The sequence below is a fragment of the Odontesthes bonariensis genome, chromosome 5, assembly GCF_027942865.1.
Source record: "Odontesthes bonariensis isolate fOdoBon6 chromosome 5, fOdoBon6.hap1, whole genome shotgun sequence".
NCBI classification, from domain to species: domain Eukaryota; kingdom Metazoa; phylum Chordata; class Actinopteri; order Atheriniformes; family Atherinopsidae; genus Odontesthes; species Odontesthes bonariensis.
In genome coordinates, this window is record NC_134510.1 from 19463361 (window position 1) to 19482622 (window position 19262).

At 42.1% G+C, this 19262-nt stretch overlaps 2 protein-coding genes across 9 annotated transcripts in view; both read left to right on the forward strand.

Annotated features, from left to right (window-relative positions):
* LOC142379830 (focal adhesion kinase 1-like) overlaps window positions 1-19262 on the forward strand; it is a 58671-nt gene that overhangs the window by 29058 nt on the left and 10351 nt on the right. For 5 of the 8 annotated variants that reach the window (XM_075465140.1, XM_075465135.1, XM_075465142.1 and 2 more), the window contains 12 exons: window positions 464-484; window positions 2022-2119; window positions 2495-2579; window positions 2673-2773; window positions 4882-4997; window positions 5202-5302; window positions 5442-5531; window positions 5696-5900; window positions 13308-13419; window positions 18211-18288; window positions 18444-18632; window positions 19106-19231. In XM_075465140.1, the coding sequence (XP_075321255.1) occupies window positions 464-484; window positions 2022-2119; window positions 2495-2579; window positions 2673-2773; window positions 4882-4997; window positions 5202-5302; window positions 5442-5531; window positions 5696-5900; window positions 13308-13419; window positions 18211-18288; window positions 18444-18632; window positions 19106-19231 (1322 nt within the window). The remainder of the gene's footprint in view (window positions 1-463; window positions 485-2021; window positions 2120-2494; window positions 2580-2672; window positions 2774-4881; window positions 4998-5201; window positions 5303-5441; window positions 5532-5695; window positions 5901-13307; window positions 13420-18210; window positions 18289-18443; window positions 18633-19105; window positions 19232-19262) is intronic. The other 3 variants (XM_075465138.1, XM_075465139.1, XM_075465141.1) reach the window with 2 other exon arrangements.
* Window positions 14001-15126, forward strand: LOC142380525 (uncharacterized). The gene is made up of 2 exons (XM_075466442.1): window positions 14001-14033; window positions 14258-15126. The coding sequence occupies exons 1-2, from the start codon at window positions 14001-14003 to the stop codon at window positions 15110-15112; spliced, it is 888 nt and encodes a 295-aa protein (XP_075322557.1). The 3' UTR covers window positions 15113-15126.

A 19262-nucleotide genomic window follows, 5' to 3' on the forward strand; every position in this document is an offset into this window, starting at 1 on the left:
GTCACTGTCTCAGACTGTGAGATTTTGTTAGAGTAAGTCCAGAACTCAGTTGACCTTCTTCATGAACAGCTGTTCGCTGTTGGGATGAAGCAGACTCGGTGTGGCTGTCCTCGCCGTGCTAACACCAGGTTACCAAGCAATCCGCCATCGTAGCCTTTGAGAAATCTTCCAGCTCAGTAGTGACCAGCGGTTGTGTGACTTTAGCTTTCTTATGTCCTTTGTTTTAGCAAGGCTTTGGTCAACCTAACATCTAACAAAAACAGAGCAAAAGGTTTTGAATATTTAACAGTGCGCACACTGATGTTATTAACACTTTTCAGAAAAGACTTTGACATGCAGTCCCCCTAACCTATCTATGTCACTGTGATATTGACATGATTAATAAGGACAGCAGTAACTATTTATGGCTCTCTGTACTCACAGCTAGTTATTTCTGTCTCTTATCGCTAACCATTTTTCCCAGAATACTATGGACTAGATCAAGGTAACAACTGTACCATTGTGATGGCACTTGATTTGGTGGTTGTTGTGACCCCTCTTTATGTTTGCTTGCACTTATGAAATAAACTGAATATTTTCCTAAATCTTTACCCTGTTCATTTGACCCTCCTCTATAGATTTTTGGTCCGTCAGGTTTTAGCTTCCGAACTGAGTCCCAGTTGTTGGACACCGATCCTGTTTCTGCTTTTCGTGCAGAAGAAAATCAAATGCACCGATTTGTTTTCATTTAGCAAAATGAGTGAAATGTTTTCTAAATGCACACAGAAAATTCTACGGTAACACAAACCGATGTTACTGCTGAGTATCAACCACATGCCGGTGGTTCAGAAAAATCTTCATATACGATTTAACCAGGCAGGTTGACTCAGAACACGTTCCGTTTTACAACTCTGGACTTGAGGACGAAGTGTAGTGAGAGGGAGGGCTTCGAATGGATACATATCTTTATATACTTTTAAATTTATAACCCAAACCACTAACAAACCCGGTAGTCGCACCTCATTGATTAACCATGTTATTGGTTTTTCTTAAAGCTCCAGCTACATGGGCGACTTCAGAGGCACAGTATATATGAGAGCACAATTTTTATGGCCAAGTGGACTTTTTTCTTTACTCTGTGTCGGGCCCGTTTCCACATTTAGACCATACATGCCGCAGGCTTTTTACTGCCTGACATTATTGTCTTTAAAAGTCGCTCATGTGCTGGACATTTGGACAGCAATAATTATCACAAAGGGGAAGTTTCAGATCTCTGTAACCTGACAATTATGGCTTTGTGTCGTCCTCATATGCCTATTACATGGAAAAAGTCAGGCAAACAGTGTACCGCCTGTCAGGCAGAGCAAACCACCAGCTTTCAACAGCCTGGGTTTCACAGACCATTGGATCCCTATTTTTAGTATGAGAAAATGTAAAAAATTGGGAGTTTACATTTAACAGAAAGAGAATACCGACTGTCAAGAGATTGTTTTAGGCAAATAATACACTGGCCTTATATTAGCCAGTGAAGGATTCCCTATTATTCGCCTGACTTTATCCATATAACATTTGAATCAACATAGTAATTCATGGTCATATGTACATTAAGTGTTATTGGCTGTCCGTCTGTGTTACATGGCATGTCTCGCTGTGGTTTGCTGATCCTGTTGTTGCATGCTGTTGACGAGCTTTGCTGATAGCAAGAAAACCAAGCTTGTCAGAGCAGAGGGTCATCACCGTAATCGACGTCAGATTCCATGCACGATGTCACTTTGTTGCGTTTTGGGTGACATCTGAAATCAGACATCAGCAAATTTAGGTGAATCACATGGAAAAGAGACAATCTAAAGTTTTTGTCGGTGGCTAATCCTGCCCTTTGAATGCAGAAAGGAACAGGTCCGCTGTAAGGCACTCTAACAAGCTTGGAAAATGCAACGCCCGTTTGTGGACATAAATGCGTGCGATTGATCTGAAAATCTCCTCTGTTCTCATTTGTGTGTTGGTATCTGTGCGTGTCACGTCTTGGTGTGTTTTGCGTCTAGCATGGGACTATGAGATTCAGCGGGATTGCATTGAACTGGGACGTTGCATTGGCGAGGGTCAGTTTGGAGACGTCCACCAAGGAGTCTACATCAGCCCGGTATGAAGCCTCTGTCTCATGGAGACCATAACTTCTTTCTTTGTCGCACGTTTGGAGGCAAAATACGCACTTTTTATGTTCTCGCTCACATTCTGTAGATACTATAGACAGGATGTAATTTGTTTGATATAAGTTAATGACACAGCGACTGTTTTGTATTATATACTGTAAAGCTGTGCAACAGGAAAATAATGAGACAGGCTTATTACTCCATAATTTGTTGATGAGACAATAAACTCATAATATGTGACATAATATGTATTTGCAATGTTTCCGCTGAGTTCTGCGCAGAGGGTCAATACGCTGTATGTGGACGCCTTCGTTATCACACTGAAGCTGCTGCTGATTTTTCTGTGACGCGTCCGTTTGTTTCAGGAGAACCCAGCTCTGTCCGTGGCTGTGAAGACCTGTAAGAACTCGACGTCAGACAGCGTCAGAGAAAAATTTCTCCAGGAAGCATGTAAGGTCCTCGTGTGTGTGTGTGTGCGCATTAGTGATGCATTTTCTGCAGACAAAAAAAAGCAAAATCACCGTCTCCTTTGTCCGCCTGTAGTGACCATGCGTCAGTTTGACCACCCTCACATTGTGAAGCTGATGGGAGTCATCACTGAGAATCCAGTGTGGATCATCATGGAGCTCTGCACACTTGGAGAGGTAGGTCACTAATAGCTAGTATAAAGGTTTTCATTTTCATAGAAGTGTGCATTCGTTAAAGGTGATAGAGAAAGGTTGAATGGGGCATTAATCCTTGTTTTGTGATGTGATATGTAGCCCAAAAAAAATTGGTTGGGTCTGTAATGGCTCAGAACCTCCCTAAAAGGCTCTCTGAAACAGCTATGTTACTATGCTGGGTTTAGAATGCGTCGTTTGCCCTTATTGGCGTCGTTTCAGAGCCTATCTGGCAACCTCATTATGAAATGCAGGTAGGTGTTGGCGCTATTCGGTTGCCGATGCTTGATTGGCTGCCCTTGCTCTCACTGAAAACAGAGCTATAGAGTAATACACTGACTGAAAAGAAAGCTCATTCCCTTTAGATGAACAAGCCAGAGCTAACGTGCAATTCTTACAACAGGAATATGGCACAACACACATTTAAAACAAAATAAAATGTGATACTTACAGGCTGTACTGATTGCTGGGGTTGATTTTGTTCAGAATCAGAATCAGAATTCGTTTTATTGCCATTGTTAGTGAACAGTGTTCACTAACTAGGAATTTGCTGCGGCGTAAGGTGCAAACATGTAACATAGGATATAATAATAAAAAATAAAGAATAAAAATATATGAATATAAAATGTTTAAAATGTATATACAGAGCAACAACAGTGCAGCTTCATTAGTGCAATTTTAATGATGGTAAAGTGACTGGGGCAGGTTATGAGGTGATTATGAAGTGTTCATAAGTACAAGGGGGGGGGGGAACTGTTTTTGTGACGGGAGGTTCTGGTCCGAATGGACCGAAGCCTCCTGCCCAAGGGGAGTGGAGCAAATAGTCCATGTGCAGGGTGAGAAGGGTCAGCTGTGATCCGACCTGCTCGCCCCATAGTCCTGGAGACGTGCAGGTCATGGATAGATGGGAGGCTGCAGCCGATCACCTTCTCAGCGGAGCGCACAGCTCGCTGCAGTCTGTCTGTCCCTGTCGGAACTGACCCTCTACTGAGCAAAATTCCGACTGAAGCCTGCTCGGAATCGTGCAAGGTTTGTGAAACTGTACTCCGTGAAATGCGCAGAGCAAAGGAAAAGTCGGCGGTTGTATGTACTGGGGATCCTGTTAAAAATAAATAAAAGCCATTGATCGCGAACATTGCTTTCCGGGATCGTAGTCCGCTTTCACAGCCTTGGAAGGCACACCAGTTCCTGTTTCTGTTTCTTGCGGAAGGGGCGTGTCTGAAACGGGGTGGCTGTGGATTTGGGTGTGGGGGGGCGATTGCTGAAAAAGTGACGTCACTTTTTCACAAAAACGGATTGGCACTTTTTCTGGGGGATATTCAAAAAAGGGGGAGTACTTGAAACAGAGGTTCTGACACTTGCTGGCACTTCGTGTGTACTCCCCACAGCAGGGAGACTCAGAACTAACACCAAAAACGTGAAAAAGATGATTTTGATTCTCTATCACCTTTAAGGAGATTATTGAATTCGTCATAGAGAGATTTGAAAATATACTGTATGTACCCCATTCAACATGGTTTCCCATGCAGTGGGTGTTGAGTAATTTTTGTGGCGGTTATACGTGTGGAACCTGAGGCTCATTGTTTAAAAAAAAAAAAAAAAAAAAAAAAAGGGAAGAAAAAAGTGAGATGATGAATTTTCCATTTACTGGTGAAGCATTCTGAGTCTTGCTCATTGTAAAACGTGTTGTTTAGTTTAGATTCCCTTTGGCAAAAATCGGGGAGAAAATTGGATTTATTTATTTTCAGGGTTTTTGTTTCTGTACATTTAGACATCTTCCTAAAATCTTTAATTGGTTTCACAAAAAATGCTACAAACCATTCGTGCTTTCTTGTTTGCATTGTTTGTTGCACATTTGCTACAACTGTGCATGTTGTTATTCTCACATAGTGCTTTTCCTCCGTTTGGAGCTTTATTTTCCTTTCCTCTCTCAATTTCTTCCTTTATTCCACTTGCTTATTTGATCAACTCTTTCCTTCTTTTATGTTGCTTTTTTGGTTTCTTTCTCGTCATTTATATATCTTCTGTTTTTTTTTTTTTATGTTTTGTTTTTTTGGTCTAAATGATTTCTCCCCTCGTTGTTTTTTCCGTAGTTACGGTCATTTCTCCAGGTTAGGAAATACAGTCTGGACCTGGCCACTCTCATCTTGTACTCTTCTCAGCTTAGCACAGCGCTGGCATATCTGGAGAGCAAACGCTTTGTACACAGGTATGAATGAGCACATCCTGAAGCATTATATATAACCACAGCCCTGTGTGGCCACCTTCTGGAAGGAATTATTTCATTTATTATATGTTCTGCTAAAAATCTAAAGCCATCCTGATATGGCTGAAAGCTGCATCAGTTTTTAAGTATATGAAGTAAATGTCAACATGTCTCATTCTTACAATAAATCTGTTTTGCCATCACCAGAGACATCGCAGCACGGAATGTGTTGGTGTCCACTGTTGACTGTGTAAAGTTGGGAGACTTCGGTCTGTCACGATATATGGAGGATAGCTCGTATTATAAAGGTAACTAAATACACACTCTGTAGTCTTTGAATTTTCTGTTTGATCAGATGGGAGAAAGCTCTATTATTATTCATAGCTCATATGTGAACAGAACTGACAAGTGAAGTGTAACACAGTTGTCTTCATTGCCATTCCCCAGCATCTAAAGGTAAATTGCCCATTAAATGGATGGCTCCAGAATCCATCAACTTCAGACGATTTACAACAGCCAGTGATGTCTGGATGTTCGGTAAGTCTAAGCCTCTGTAGTGTTCTTTCCATCTTTGTGTCTGTTTTGTCAAATTTTTTCTCGTTGCTGAGCAGCGGGCATATGCTTAAAGTTTCTGTTCTGGTCAGCCAATATGTTTCTGTCTCATTTCGATTAAGTTTTAATGTTAACCTGTCTGTTCATAGGCGTCTGCATGTGGGAGATTCTGATGTATGGCATCAAGCCTTTCCAGGGTGTGAAGAACAATGACGTCATTGGCAGGATAGAGAACGGCGAACGACTGGCCATGCCTCCTCAGTGCCCTCCTACTCTTTACAGCCTGATGACGAAGTGTTGGTCGTACGATCCCAGCAAGAGGCCGCGCTTTAATGAGCTTAAAACACAACTGAGGTACGTAGGAAAGTGTTATTGTGAGTTCCGTGCATGTGGATTCTGCAAGTGTGTGTTTGGATAAACCTTATTAAAGGAAAGGTTGGAATTGTGATTACAATACAGGGTTTTTGTTTTCTTTGGCTGAAGTGGGATAAGCCTGCAGTTAAGTCTCTTGGTGTCTTTTTTTCATTGCTCTGCGTGTATTTGCAGCAGGTATTCATATCCTTTTTGTAGGTTTTTGGTAGGTTTGGCTGTAATGGTATTATATGTTGTATTAAAAGGGTCCAGCAGCATCATATTTCAGTTTTGCTACATTTTCATTAAATCACATTTGAAAATGGTTGCCCAAGAAATTGCAGCTGTAGTTTAAGTGAATAGATTAGGCAGGCCATAGAAAGAGCAGCCTGTCTGTGTTTTTAGAGGTGAATATTTGTGTTCTTGATTTCCATGAATTCCCAGTGCATGGATTTTCTTTCCTGCTTTCACCTCAGTAGTTATTCTAAAAGAATGTGACTCAGTAAATGTTTTCCAGATGAAGCGTTTGCTTACAACTTCCTGACAGCAGGTGTCACTCTCTGTATGAGGCAACTACATCAACGTTGAACACAGTGAGACAACAGATTTTAAACTTTTCCATTAAAGTGTGACAAAACCTTTGTAGAAAAGCTCACGTTTATTCATGTTTTGGAAGTCCGGATAAAGCCCTCCGAGTTGTTTTCACTTCTAATTTGCGTTTTTTTAGTTTTTTTTTTTTTTTTTTACAGTTGTAAAGTTAGAATTTCTTATTGAATGCACGATTAGTACAGTACTGGTGACTTGTTTTACGAAAACAACCATAGGTAAAATATTGACCAAACAAGCAAAAGTTCTTAATGTTGGCAAACAAAAATCTTAGTTTAGTTTACTCTTTACTCAAGAAGTTATGGTGAGTTCTTGACGGTGTTACTAACCAACAAGCACCGGCTACGTGTGGTCTGAGCTCTCTGGCCATTTAGGGTTATCGAGTACTACAAATCACAAGAGCGTAGGCCGTGAGGGAGAGAGGGGCAGAGTGGAGTCGAGAGGTTCACTCCATGCACTGACAAGATCCTCTTAAATTGGGATGTAAATTGATGCATTAAAAAAGGAGCAGCTATACTGTCGTTCTCTGATTATTTATTCCTTCGGTAAAGTAAGACTTCACTAAACTGCATCAGTTTCAGTTAAGGGCAAAATGTGCCTGCTTTAAGCTGCAGCTTACTTACTGCAGTAATCCACGCTTTGAGCAACACACTGTTGCTGTAATCTATACAGTTGATGTCCAGGAGTCTCTTTTTCCTCAAAAAAGCCGCAGACAGGACGTTTTTGCTCGGTTAAACAACTGACTTGCTGTTTGTTGTTGACTCGTTCTAAATACTGTATCCAGTCATCATATTCGTGCTGGATGGACAGCACGGGAATCCTGTCATTCTGTTTACTGGATGTATTTATCCATTGAGCCAGGACTCCAGAGAGTGCATTGAACCTCATGTTTGGTCGTCATAGCAACATAGTTGTGATGATGATGATGATGATGATGATGATGATAGAGATAAATTGAGTCACCGTGGTTATGCTTTGCCTTTTTGGTGAATTATGCATCACCGCCTTGTTACTGGAGTTGGGTGGAATGCGGCCTTACCTTTGTAGACACAATATCCTGGGCATGTTTTGATTAGATAAGACGAGGACACACGTCAATGTTGGTAATATAAAAGCCTGCTGAGTAAGTCCGACAGTAGTTCATCACAGAGAACAGGAAGTGTCCAACCTATTCATGAGTCAAATAAAGTCAGAATAATAGTGAAAGACAGCTTACAGTTTGTGAACAGTTTAATCAGGTGCATTCAGGTGCAGTCAAACAAAGAGACCCCAGAACAGACTGAGTGATGCTAATGCTATGATCTTACTGCTGAAGTGTCATCACCAACTGTGAGAATCAGAAAAAAAAACTACACCAGTAAGTTACATGTAGTAGCTTAAATCTTTGACCCTTGTGACCATAAGAGGGTATAAAACAGAAAATTCAAAGTTCCTGTTGAATGACTTACAAGTCATTGTCTTTCCTGGAAAGGGCATTTCACAGCCATCGTTGCTCAACAAGTCATAGTCACTGAGACAAGAACAGACCTGCACTTTTCTGGAAGTGATGTCTCACTATTGCCCCTTGATGGGAAATGGAAAAGCTGATGTGAAAGCGTAATCTCGCGTGCTTTGCCGTGTTTGGATATTTGCGCATGAATTTCGCTCAAGTCAAAGTCAGTACGTGAGCATCAGATAAGATGGGCACTAGTCATAAAGGAAGCTGCAGATTCAGCGTACAATAATGTGAAATGTTGACATTTGTTATATCTGTAAAAACAGGTGGTATCTAGTCTTTATAGGCCTTGTGTTGCCCGATAGCGCAGCTGTCTCAAAAGAAACAGTTTTTTGATAAACGTTTTGCTTCACACTTTGAAACTGAATTACAATTAAAACTAGATGTAACTAGATGGACATATACCCTAGTTTGTAATTTTAAAAAAAAGGAGCGCAGCAAGATGCCATCATTGTTTCCTTCAGCACGCACATTCTCCAGTCTTTTTCTCACTAACACAGAAACAGGAAAATAAGAGTGGACATTTTTCTCCTGCGGTTTTACGAGTTTGCTTAAAACCAGCATGACTCACACCTGAAATTCCACCTTTCAGCTTTCCTGTTTCTCCCCCTTATTCCACCTTTATCGTGCCTTTTTTCCCTCCTTCTCCATCTTCACTGTTTGTGCTCTTTCTTGGTCCCCGTCCTCGTGACCTTTTTCACCTTTGCATCATATCTTCTTGATCTGACGTTCTTTGTTTTTTGACTCCAAATTAGTTACAGACCTTCGTATCACGGAGGTCCGCGGGTTCGTTTGACACGGACCATATGTTTGTGGTTTGCGTGTTTTATCAGGCTCAGAACAAAATGTGAAACCGTAGATCTGCATTCAGTGCTCAGTTGACAAAATTAAGGACATTTATTCAAATTGACTGTAAAATCTAGGAACCCCTCAATGAACCTCATCAAGTGTCTTGGATACAAAGTCAATATTGACCATGTTCGTTGTGGCCGCCGACTATAAATAGGAGAAACTCGTGCCATCAACGAGAGTTTGGGCTACTTTTTGTCTGGCTGGATTCTGTATCATATTATCAATTATAGGTCTCTCCTGCCAAATATGCAACTCTCAGCTACTACTACAGTGTTGCTGGATGGTGAAGCAACATGAACGTGTGTGGGGGTGTTTACACAGTGGGCAGCTGCCAGGAGCTACAACTTTCCAATGAACAGAGAGAGAGAGAGTTAGAGAGAGAGAGAGAGAAAACTGAGAGAATGAAAGAAAGACGGAAAAAGCCAGGCAGAAATATTGTAGCCCCGCACTCCTACGGTCTAAGCTTGCCTGCTGAAGCTTCTTACACTCAGATATAATATTCTCCTGATAGCGATGTGTGCGTGGAAGGAGTGAGGCCTTTGGCATTGTCAGATTCGGCTGAAACAGAGCATAGTTTTCTAATCCCTCTAGGAGGAGTAGGATTTATCTGTTTCTTGTTGCAAGTGTTTGAAGTTGTTCATGCTGACCTTCAGCGGGGAGCCGGGTCTGAGTGCTTCTGGCCCTGCATCGTTCCAGTGGCTACGTAATTCTTCTAAAAGTGCCTGAGAGGATCCACTCTGGTATGATTGGATTAGCTCTTTTCTAAGGTAAAGTTGACATCCCTCTCAGTCTTTAGACCTTTATAATCGTTGCGGTGCCTAATCAGACTTATTTTTGTCTTTTATATAATCTTCAGCTCTGTAGAGTCGATGTTGCTGCACCTATGAGTTCAGTTCAGTTTTAAGCCTCTTTAATTGCTCTTCCGCGCCCCCCCCCCACTCCCTCTGGATTAGGTTCGGATTTAGGCTGATCGCCCCCTCATGGATAATTTGCAGCTGATTATATGTGACTGCATGATTATATGACTGCATGTTTCACAGTAATCAAATTGATAACCAAAAATCACCTCATTACTCCGTGTGTTTTCGTTGTCTTGCTTTTGTTGTGAATAAAAAAACAAGGAGAGCCATCACATGGAACGAGCAATGAAAAGAAAGAAGGCGTAACAGGAATAAACCCGGTGAGGCACGGACGAGGATGAAACGGCCACTGATGTCACAGGCGCTGTGGGGAGGTTGTTTTTTCTGTGTTTCCACAAAAGTTTTGGACACATCCGTTCTACGTCCAAAGCAATGTGTCGAAGGGGTGGCCAAATGTGGGTGATATTGATGAATGGTGTCCGGTATCGATGGAAAGAGTGCACGTGATTATTTTGGAGCCACACGTTTTTTTTCTGTTGAAATGAGTTTTGGAAGCAGAGATTGTGAGAGGATATTTTCATCTTGTCAAACATGGAGGGTTGTTTTTCAGCAATTGTTGGGGCGACCAGAATGGATCGCTTATACTTCAGTTGTGGATCAACTGATGTTGGACCTCCTGGCGGACGTGTAGACGGAAAGTTTGGAATGTTGCGACTTGCGGTTGAGCAGCCTGTAAGTGTGACGCTGTTACAGACTGTTTGAATGAACAGGCCAGGTGGGATCATCTGTGTTGTCCGTTAACCAGAGTGGACATATAAATACGTTACCTCAATTTATATGGTCGTAATGTGTTACTTCAGGGTAGAATTCCTTTTGGATGAGGATAAGTCTTGGAATGACTGAGCTTGATGTCTGTCTGTTTTTGTTTTTTTTACTAGAAAACTGTAGACTTATGTTTTGGTTTTGTTTGTGAACATTATAGATTGAAAGTTTAAACTGATTATTTGCGGGTGGTTACAGTGAGCTGTTTGATATGTTGATTTCTCCTGTTAAACAGTCTTCCAGTTGTAAATGTTACAAGGAGCTGTTACCAGTGCTGGTAGATTATTAACAGATCTGACAGCCTGTGATACAATGCTCACCGAATTGGAGTTAATTTGTTAGATGATGCTGAATGTTTTATCATTTTTGCTATGCCTTGTTTTGTTTCTTTTAAGGAGGCGCCTTTTATTTATTGACTGAGTCAGAAAGCAAAGGTTTGATATTGATCACTTTTGGCAGTCGTATTGTTTGATTACACATCCAGCTGGGGTTGGTGTGGTGAAGTGCGATTTGCTGTGTGGTATGATCTGAAATGAAGGGCAGCCAGGCCTCCACGGCATCTTGGGTTCTGCAGAGTGGATAATTTGATTTGTGGTTTTTCACTTTCATAATATCGGACCGTATATTTTTCCAAAACAGATCATTTTCAAATCCCTGAAACTTTTTTTTTCTGGAATGTGTCACTGTACTTTGCAAGTATGTGAAAAAAAATCTTCTATTTAGCTCTCTTTTTGAAAATGGCTCACTTTTCATACTGGCTCTAATGTGACATTTTGACCTTTCTGTCTTTGCTCCTACTGAGCAAAATCTCAGACACTTCTTAAGTCATCTTAGACCATCTTATTCGTTGCTACATAACGCTGCTTTCAGGATTAGTTTATGGGTGAGGTAAATGAGTAGATGATCTACGTCCAGTGTTCGTGAACCTGTCATAGAAAATCTTTAAGCCTGTGTGTTTGGCTGATCCTGAGTAAATAAACTAAGGAGACCTTGTTGTTCCAGGTGCTAGTGCTGCTGCGGGCGGGGGACGAAACTATATGTGTTGATGTTTCCCGGTGTATCATCATCACACATGCTAATGCATGATGTCATTTCCAGTTATTACTATGAAGCAGGCTTGGTGGACTGGTTGCATGTGGATTTCTAATGAACTGAACTGATCATAAAGATTCTAAAGAAAAAGGAAATTATTCAGCAGTTAAGCCATTCAAAACACAGAAAAAACACACTCGCAGCCAATAAGAAGCAGTTTTTTGTTATTTTGGTGCAAAACATTTAGTGTTTTAATCTTTTGGTTGTATTGCTATTAAATACAAAACTGTAAGTGGAAAATGTCATTGATAAGCTAAGTAAAAAAATAAAATAAACTACATAAAAAGAAGAAAACAACTACTGTAATGGTCTCTACAGCTGTTTTATGTTTTGTTTTTTTATTCTAATGTATACTGTGCATTTGTGCACAGTAATTGATCCCTAAGCCGCCATTCAGGGTGCCTTATTATAGGGAGGAATGCCATGTTTGCTGATATTGTTTTACATGAGTGCGACTGTGTGGTGATGGAAAGGGAGACTGGACAGGAGAGACTGACTTGGACAGGTGCAAGGACACACAAACACTCAGCAGGAGACAACAGAAGAGGAGGGCAATTATGTTACTAGAAATAGCTCTTACCCATGTGGAGGGAAGGCGAACAGAATGTGTGTGTAAACGCTGGATTGTTCGACAGTGCATTTCTCCGTTTTGTGGAACCAACAGCTCCTCACGATAGGCTCCTTCCTCTCGGATTCAGGGCTCGCTTTGGCCTCAGGAACTAGTCGGTATGAGCTTTTTTGGTATCTTTAACTACACATGACCTGTAAATGAAAAGTTATTGGCATGGGATTTTGCTAAAATTCTAAGTGACTCTGTTTTTAAGCAGTATTACCCAAAGATTTGCTCTTAATTTCCGCTGCAATTTGTCTTTAAAGACAAAAATGATCTCAACTGTGTTAGCATGAATGTAGAGAGAAGTGTAAGCATTTCCTACAGCATCACAACACAACTGGAGTTCGAGGACACCTGCAAGTTGAATGGATAGATTCGTTGTTTTTTTTTTTGTTTGGTTTAGCCTTTCGAGCCAAAACTGTCGACAGTGATTTGATATGGCTCTGAAGGTTATTGGGAGTTACTTGAGTGTTCAGGGATAAACGGCTGCGTTAAGAAGCGCAATAACTCATTTTGTGACGAAATGGAATTTTCCCCTCCGCACATAGTAGTTTGTGTTTTGACGGTCTGCGCTGTGTGCGAGGAATGCTCTGTATGCAGAAGTTTTAATGAGTGCACGCCACAGCGTACTGAAACTCTGACAGAGAACAGTCTGTGCTTTCTAATGGGGATCTCGTATTATTGGCCCGTTTAGAAAAAAACGAAAGAACACACTCGACCCTCGAATGTACAATTGTGTTTTCTGTAGCAGCTTGTAGCACTGCTTCATGAAGTTCCTTTACTAATAGGACCTGGCAGAGGATGAGAGAGGATATGCATCATAAACAGAGTAGCCTCCACTAGTTTTCAACACATTTGTGAAGGGATGTTTTACAATGCCCTCACTGCGGGATATGTCATGCCTGTTCTGAAATCAGCAGAGGTGGACATGCTTGTTTGTTGTGGTCATTGTTCACTTCCAACCTGGTTCGACACCATAGCGGGTGTCACAATATTTCATTTACTTATAGGCAGTCTGAAGTGTTTAAATGTCAATTACAATTTCCTTTTCTTTTCTTCTTTATCTCCAGCACGATATTAGACGAGGAGAAGCTACAGCAGAAAGAAAGGAGCAGGATGGAGATGAGGAGACAAGTTACCGTTTCCTGGGACTCTGGAGGGTCTGATGAGGCACCACCTAAAGTAAGACACTCCTTCACTGATTTGTGTGTGTTTGTCTCATTTTTATGGCTGCAAAGTCTGCTGTGTTTGTGCTGTTGTGAGTCAGTCACCCTGATCTTGCAGTCTTTATCTGGGATTATAGTCCTTGTTTTATTCTTTGTGCCAGACCTTGTTTCTATAGCTGACGTCGAGGCAAATATATGTTAAAAGATTTGAGTGCTTCAATCCATGACTTTTTTTTAAGGGACAGCATGAGGTGTGTGAGTCGTTAAGTCAACTGTTACGGGAAAGCTATCCATCCACAAAATGCGGTGGTTCTTAAGATGCAAAACATGTGACGAATGTGACGCCTAAAACTCCTAGTTTAATGTCTACTCTTAATAATTTACTCATAAATTTGTAACCGCCTTAAACCCCACCCCCTCCCACCTCAACTTTTACTGTCCCACCTCACAGCTTGTTGCCCCAGCTGCTCGTCACTTCACCCCAACTTACTGCCACCATTCCCTTGCTGTCAGCATCTGTTAACTGCCTCTTTTGGTTTCAACCAAAGCCATATATCTTGAATGGCAGGTTTCAAGCCTTCAGTCATTCAGTTGTCCATGTGTGAAACTAAATTTGGTCACTGGTATACAGTCAGTGACAGAGACATTTAGTTTTTCATTTCAAATTTACTATATTTACAGACACTTTCTTTAGGCTACTTCACTTTATGGCTTGGGATTGACTCATTTACATTTCTGTCTGTGTTTTGGTACTTTCCTGTTTCCTCAACCTTTTCACCACAACTCTTTGCCTTATGCGGTACTTTTTTCCCCCGCCACATGTCCTTCCTCTGCTTTTGTCTCTATGTTTGCAGCCCAGCCGTCGTCCCCTCCTGCAGCCCACCTTCAGTCTGGATTCTGTTTCTGCACCTCCTACTCCTCCTCCTCCTCATCATTGCCATCAAAACCAGCGCTTTGCCTCACAGCTTTCCCTCTGTATTGGAAGCTCTCATCCACCATCCCCCTGCATCTCATCTCACCCGCCCACTCCCCCTCTCTGCTCGCCACCTCTGAAATTTTCCCATCACTTTCCCTCTTCTGGCGGCCTAGAGCCTCACTCATCTTCTTGCCCAAGCAGCACTTGCTACAAATACTCTTTGTTAAATCCTGAATCAAACTCTCATCCCTCTTTGCTGTTCCAAGCGCAAACTATGTACTCTTCACCTCTCACATATTCAGACAGCCTGTCCAACGACAGCTGCCCCCACAAGACAAATTGTCAAGCTAATGTTCACATGCTAAGCTCTTCCCTGTCAAACTCCCATCCCTGGAACTTCTCTCCACTCCTTTCCCAAACTAGTCTGTACTGTGACTCACTGCCCTGCAGCATGTCCAGCGTCTGTCCCTACACCCCCCAAAATATTCAGTCAAAGTCAAATTCCAATCCTGAAACCCCGCCACTGCCCAGATTTCACCCTGACAGACAGACTAATCCTAATGCCCCACACCAACCCGACTCCAACACCCAGACCAAACACCCTGCTGTGCAGTCATGCGGGAGGCCCCAGCTGGTCCCTCCTCACGCTGAGAAAGCGCTTCCAGTGTTCTCAGCCTTTAGTCTGTCCTCCACCCACCGTCACCTACCCAGCACAATGTCCAGCCTCCCGGTAACTACGAACAAGCCCTGCTCTGCTATGTCTAAACCCCTTGAAGGCATGATAACAAAATAAGTGTCTGTGTCAAAAATCGCCATGTCATTCCAGTTTTTCAAGCATTTTGAACATATCTAGTGATCAGATGTAAAAGGAAACAGCCATGAAATTAAATTCCATGCTTTAAAAAAGAGGAAAAGTTGCAACATTATTTATCTCCCTTTAATATTTTCCATCAAGTATCAACCATGAACTAGTCTTTGTTTCATTAGTCATGATTTACTGAAGTGATTTACGTTTCCAGCCCAATCCAGCCGGCATGTGTCTACTCACCCCCTGGTAGCATGCTTTATCTATCCCAAACCTGCTGTTGAAATGTTCTCTGTCTGCCTGTATTTGTTTGCCTTTGTCTTGGATTATTGCACCCTATTTCTAGCCTGCTCAGAATGCCTGTGATGAATCCTAAGTTCACTGGGCTAACAGTCCGACTCATGTAACGCACGTAAAACATCCGAACAACACGCGCTGAGCTTAAAAAGCAAACGTTCACAGGGAAATGAAGCCCTCTGGTCACGAATTAAATGTGGTATTTGTTTAAAATGTTGTTAAATCTATTCTTTAACTAATAGGAAACCAATGTGTAGAACTAATGCTGCTGTACAGTGCACAGCCTCCATGTTGAAGAGGAGAGCGCTTCACTTTACGTAACCTATGTTACAGTTCAGTTGTATTTTACGTGTTGAATCATATTACAGTTATTTATTTATTCCATTTGCTACTGAAGCCTATGAACATGACAGAAGTGTTGGATTAAGACAGTGTCTATAAATACCTCGAGCTCAAAGATCTGTCGCCATCTAAATCTCCTCATACTGACAGCGTCACCTTGAACAACTGTAGGTGTTGTACATATACCTTGTATTTTTGCGCTGAAGTCTTGCCTCTTCACCCACAGAAGCACCCTACTGCCTCTGCATCTGCACTTACACGTATATATATTTAAGCCTTCAAAGATAAAGGGGGAGAAATAACGGTTGAAATTCTGACTCTGGTTAGAAACCAGTGAGGAGAAACTGCCTGAGTGCAGCATGAGTTTCCCTTCACTCGGGCTTCTGTTGAGTTCTCAGCTGGAAGGCGCAAAGTTAAATCTTTACAGCAGTCAGAATCTGCTTCTGCTAAAAGTGACCGTGAGACATTCCTGTTTCAGAGCTATTACTGTAAGTTTGCCCCACACTGTTGCCCTCAGTGGTGATGGATGTGTCTGCGTGGGAGTCGATGAGCTGTGCCCCGGAGTGATACATGAAGTCAAAGAAAAACCTTAATTACACAGTGCTACACAGCATTCCCTCAAGGCTCATACGGAGTTACGTCATTTATTTAATTTTTTTTTTCTTTTGGCTAATGTGTTTCACAATGATGGGTTGGTTTGAAAATGTAGATTTCCACTCACTGTTTATGTGCCGCTGTGAAATCTCTGGGTTTTTTTAAATGACACAAACTATTGGAAAAACGCATGCTTAGATATAATTTTCGGCTTGTTTTTTTTTTTGTTTTTTTCCCCCAGAATTCGTGTTTCAGAACTACACAGAAGCCAGTTTCCATGCTCTCAGTTTATTAGTGTTGGGGCCCATTCTGTCCATGCACATGAGGCGAGAGAATTGTTTGCTCCTTTGTTCATTTGTAACCGACGCAAAGCAAACCTCTTGAGCATGTCACAGCAAACGCATTTGTTTCCAGCTAGTTGCAGATGCAAAAGAACAAACATGGCTATTAAAAAAAAAAAAAGAAAGAAAGAAAGGAAAAGCAGAGATGGCAGTTATGGTCAAAAAGTGCAAGTGGGACGCTGCCGACACTGACCTGCTTGTTGATGCTCTGTGTCCAAAACCATTCATTTATTGAGTCATTTATTCTCCGATTCGGATATTTATCCAGAAGTTGATGAGATGGTATCTCGCAGTTTCCATTTTTCAGTGTGACCGTCCTGCCTAACAAAGCTCCAGTCAGTTGTCCACGTGTTTGTCTTTCTGTTTTTAAACCCGAATATTTCCTGGGAAACTTCCCTCCCTGATGTCTGACTGCCACCAGGAAGCGAATCTGATGAGGCAGATTTGAACTTCCAAATATGAAGAAACGTTTTCCCTCTGCGTGTGTGCTTGTTCCAAATGTGTCTTCACATTCAAAGCTACTGTTTGTCTCGTCTTCAGTGTTTCTGTCTCTCTTTCTCCCCACGATCCTGCTTTTTTTCTTTTCTCCTTTCCTTGTCTCCTTCCGTGCACTTTTCTTTCCTTTTTGTATCCCCCTCCCTGTGTGTCTCTGTGTCTGTCTTGCTGTCGGAGGTGTGGTCCAGAGAAAGCTACTGTGAGAGATTGTGGAAGGTAGAGGTTGCAGCAATTGGCTTCTGTGTCGTGTCATTAAAAGAAACGTTTTGTCATTCTACGAGGGGGAACTTCCTCAACTTTCAGCAGCTTCATCCCAACCAGCCAACAGAAGAATCAACATTTGTGGGTTCACCAAGCACTTCTGTTTTTAGCTGAAAGTACTAGAATTTGACGATTCGGGTATCGGACTCTCTATCTCACGCTGACTCTACCTTTTTGGTCAACTGTGTCCAGCAGAAGCTTGGATTGATCTGTATTAAATGCCACACAATGGAAAAAACCTCTTTATAGAACGTTTCTCTCATTCTGCCTGCTCAGCAGCGGTACAACCTTTACAGTCTAAAAACGTGCTTGAAAGAGAGGTCTTTGGTGAACATGCAACACACCCACATCACATCTAACCAGTTGTGAACAGTTCACTAATATAACATAGCTTCTTTCTTTTTTTTTTTTTTTAAATCAGTCTTCCATGGGTGTTGGTGTTTGTAGCAGAGGAACAGTGTTCTGTGGCATTTTGACTAACAGCTTGCTGGACTTGCAGCCCAGTGGGTGTTCCCTGCTCTGTTTGACCGCTAACTTGGCCACACAAACGGGGGTTTTGTGTGTGGATTGTCTGAATGTCCCATCCTCTAACATTTAACTCAGGATAAAGACGATGAAGCATCAAACCTGTTTTTTTTTTTTTTTTTTTTTTTTCCTCTGTTTTTTTGTATCACAACCTCTATCTTCCCCTTTCCTTCATTCATCTGTTTTTCTCTTCATTTCGTTCTCTTTCTTTTCTTCTGTCTCTGTTTATAGCCGAGTAGGCCGGGCTATCCCAGTCCTCGCTCCAGTGAAGGTTTCTACCCAAGTCCCCAGCATCCTGGACACTACCAGGTATGTACACAAGCCCATTGACTCTTCTTCTTGGGTCGTACGTGCTGTGTAACTCCGAAACTCAAAGCATGTTAAAAGATGAAAATAACGTGTTGAAAGAGAACAGATTCCTGTGTTACCAAGTGTCTTTATTTCTGCTCTGCCCTCTGCATCAGGTGGCGGCGTATCCAGGCCCTCACACGCTCCCCTCGGTGCCCAGTGCCCTGTACCCCCCACAAGCCGCTATGCTGGACACACACCACGCACACACACACCCCCGCCACCACGTCCACTCACACTCGCACGCACAGCACCTCCCCCAGCCGCATGGACCGGACATGGCGCTCTGGGGCTCTGCATTGGAGGTAGGAGACCAGTTTTGCACACACGCACACACACACAAGTATAAATGTTGTTTTTTTTGTCCCAGTCACAGCTCGTTAATTAAATCTGTGTGAATAAAGTTAAAATGCTCAGTCATTGAAAGTAATAAAAACTTCTTCTTTTTTTTTTTACACAAAAAATTGAGAGCATAAACATTGCTGCCTATACACAGACTCACAGGGTTTGGCTCCCAGTTTACATTTATATTCTGGTATACGTCAACACCTCATTGCTGTTCATTATTTTCAGTTACTGCACGTCCACCATTTCGGCTCATCTTCTCATCAGCCTGGTGTTTGCGTTGTTTCTGTCTTGTCTGTGTGCATGTTTCTCTCCATCTGTATGTGTTTGTATGTTTTCCTGTGTCGGTGTGCATGTCTGTTGTGCTCTGCTTGTCTTTTGTTGCGCTTTTGTTTCCGTGTGTGTGTGTGTGCGTGCGTTCGTGTATGCGTAGGACAGGGAAGTAGACATGCAGCAGTGTGTAGAACAGCAGTGCCTGTTAATGGAGGAACAGCTGATGATACAACAGCAGCAGATGGAGGAGGATCAGAGGTGGCTGGAACAGGAGGAAAGGCTGCTGGTAACACACACACCGCACACAGTGCAACATG

Bases quoted from the DNA above. Each gene is read 5' to 3' on its own strand.
- LOC142380525 (XM_075466442.1), top strand. From the start codon at position 14,001: ATGTGTGAAACTAAATTTGGTCACTGGTATACA. The intron at 14,034-14,257 runs GTCAGTGACAGA...CTATGTTTGCAG, and splicing joins AATTTGGTCACTGGTATACA to CCCAGCCGTCGTCCCCTCCT.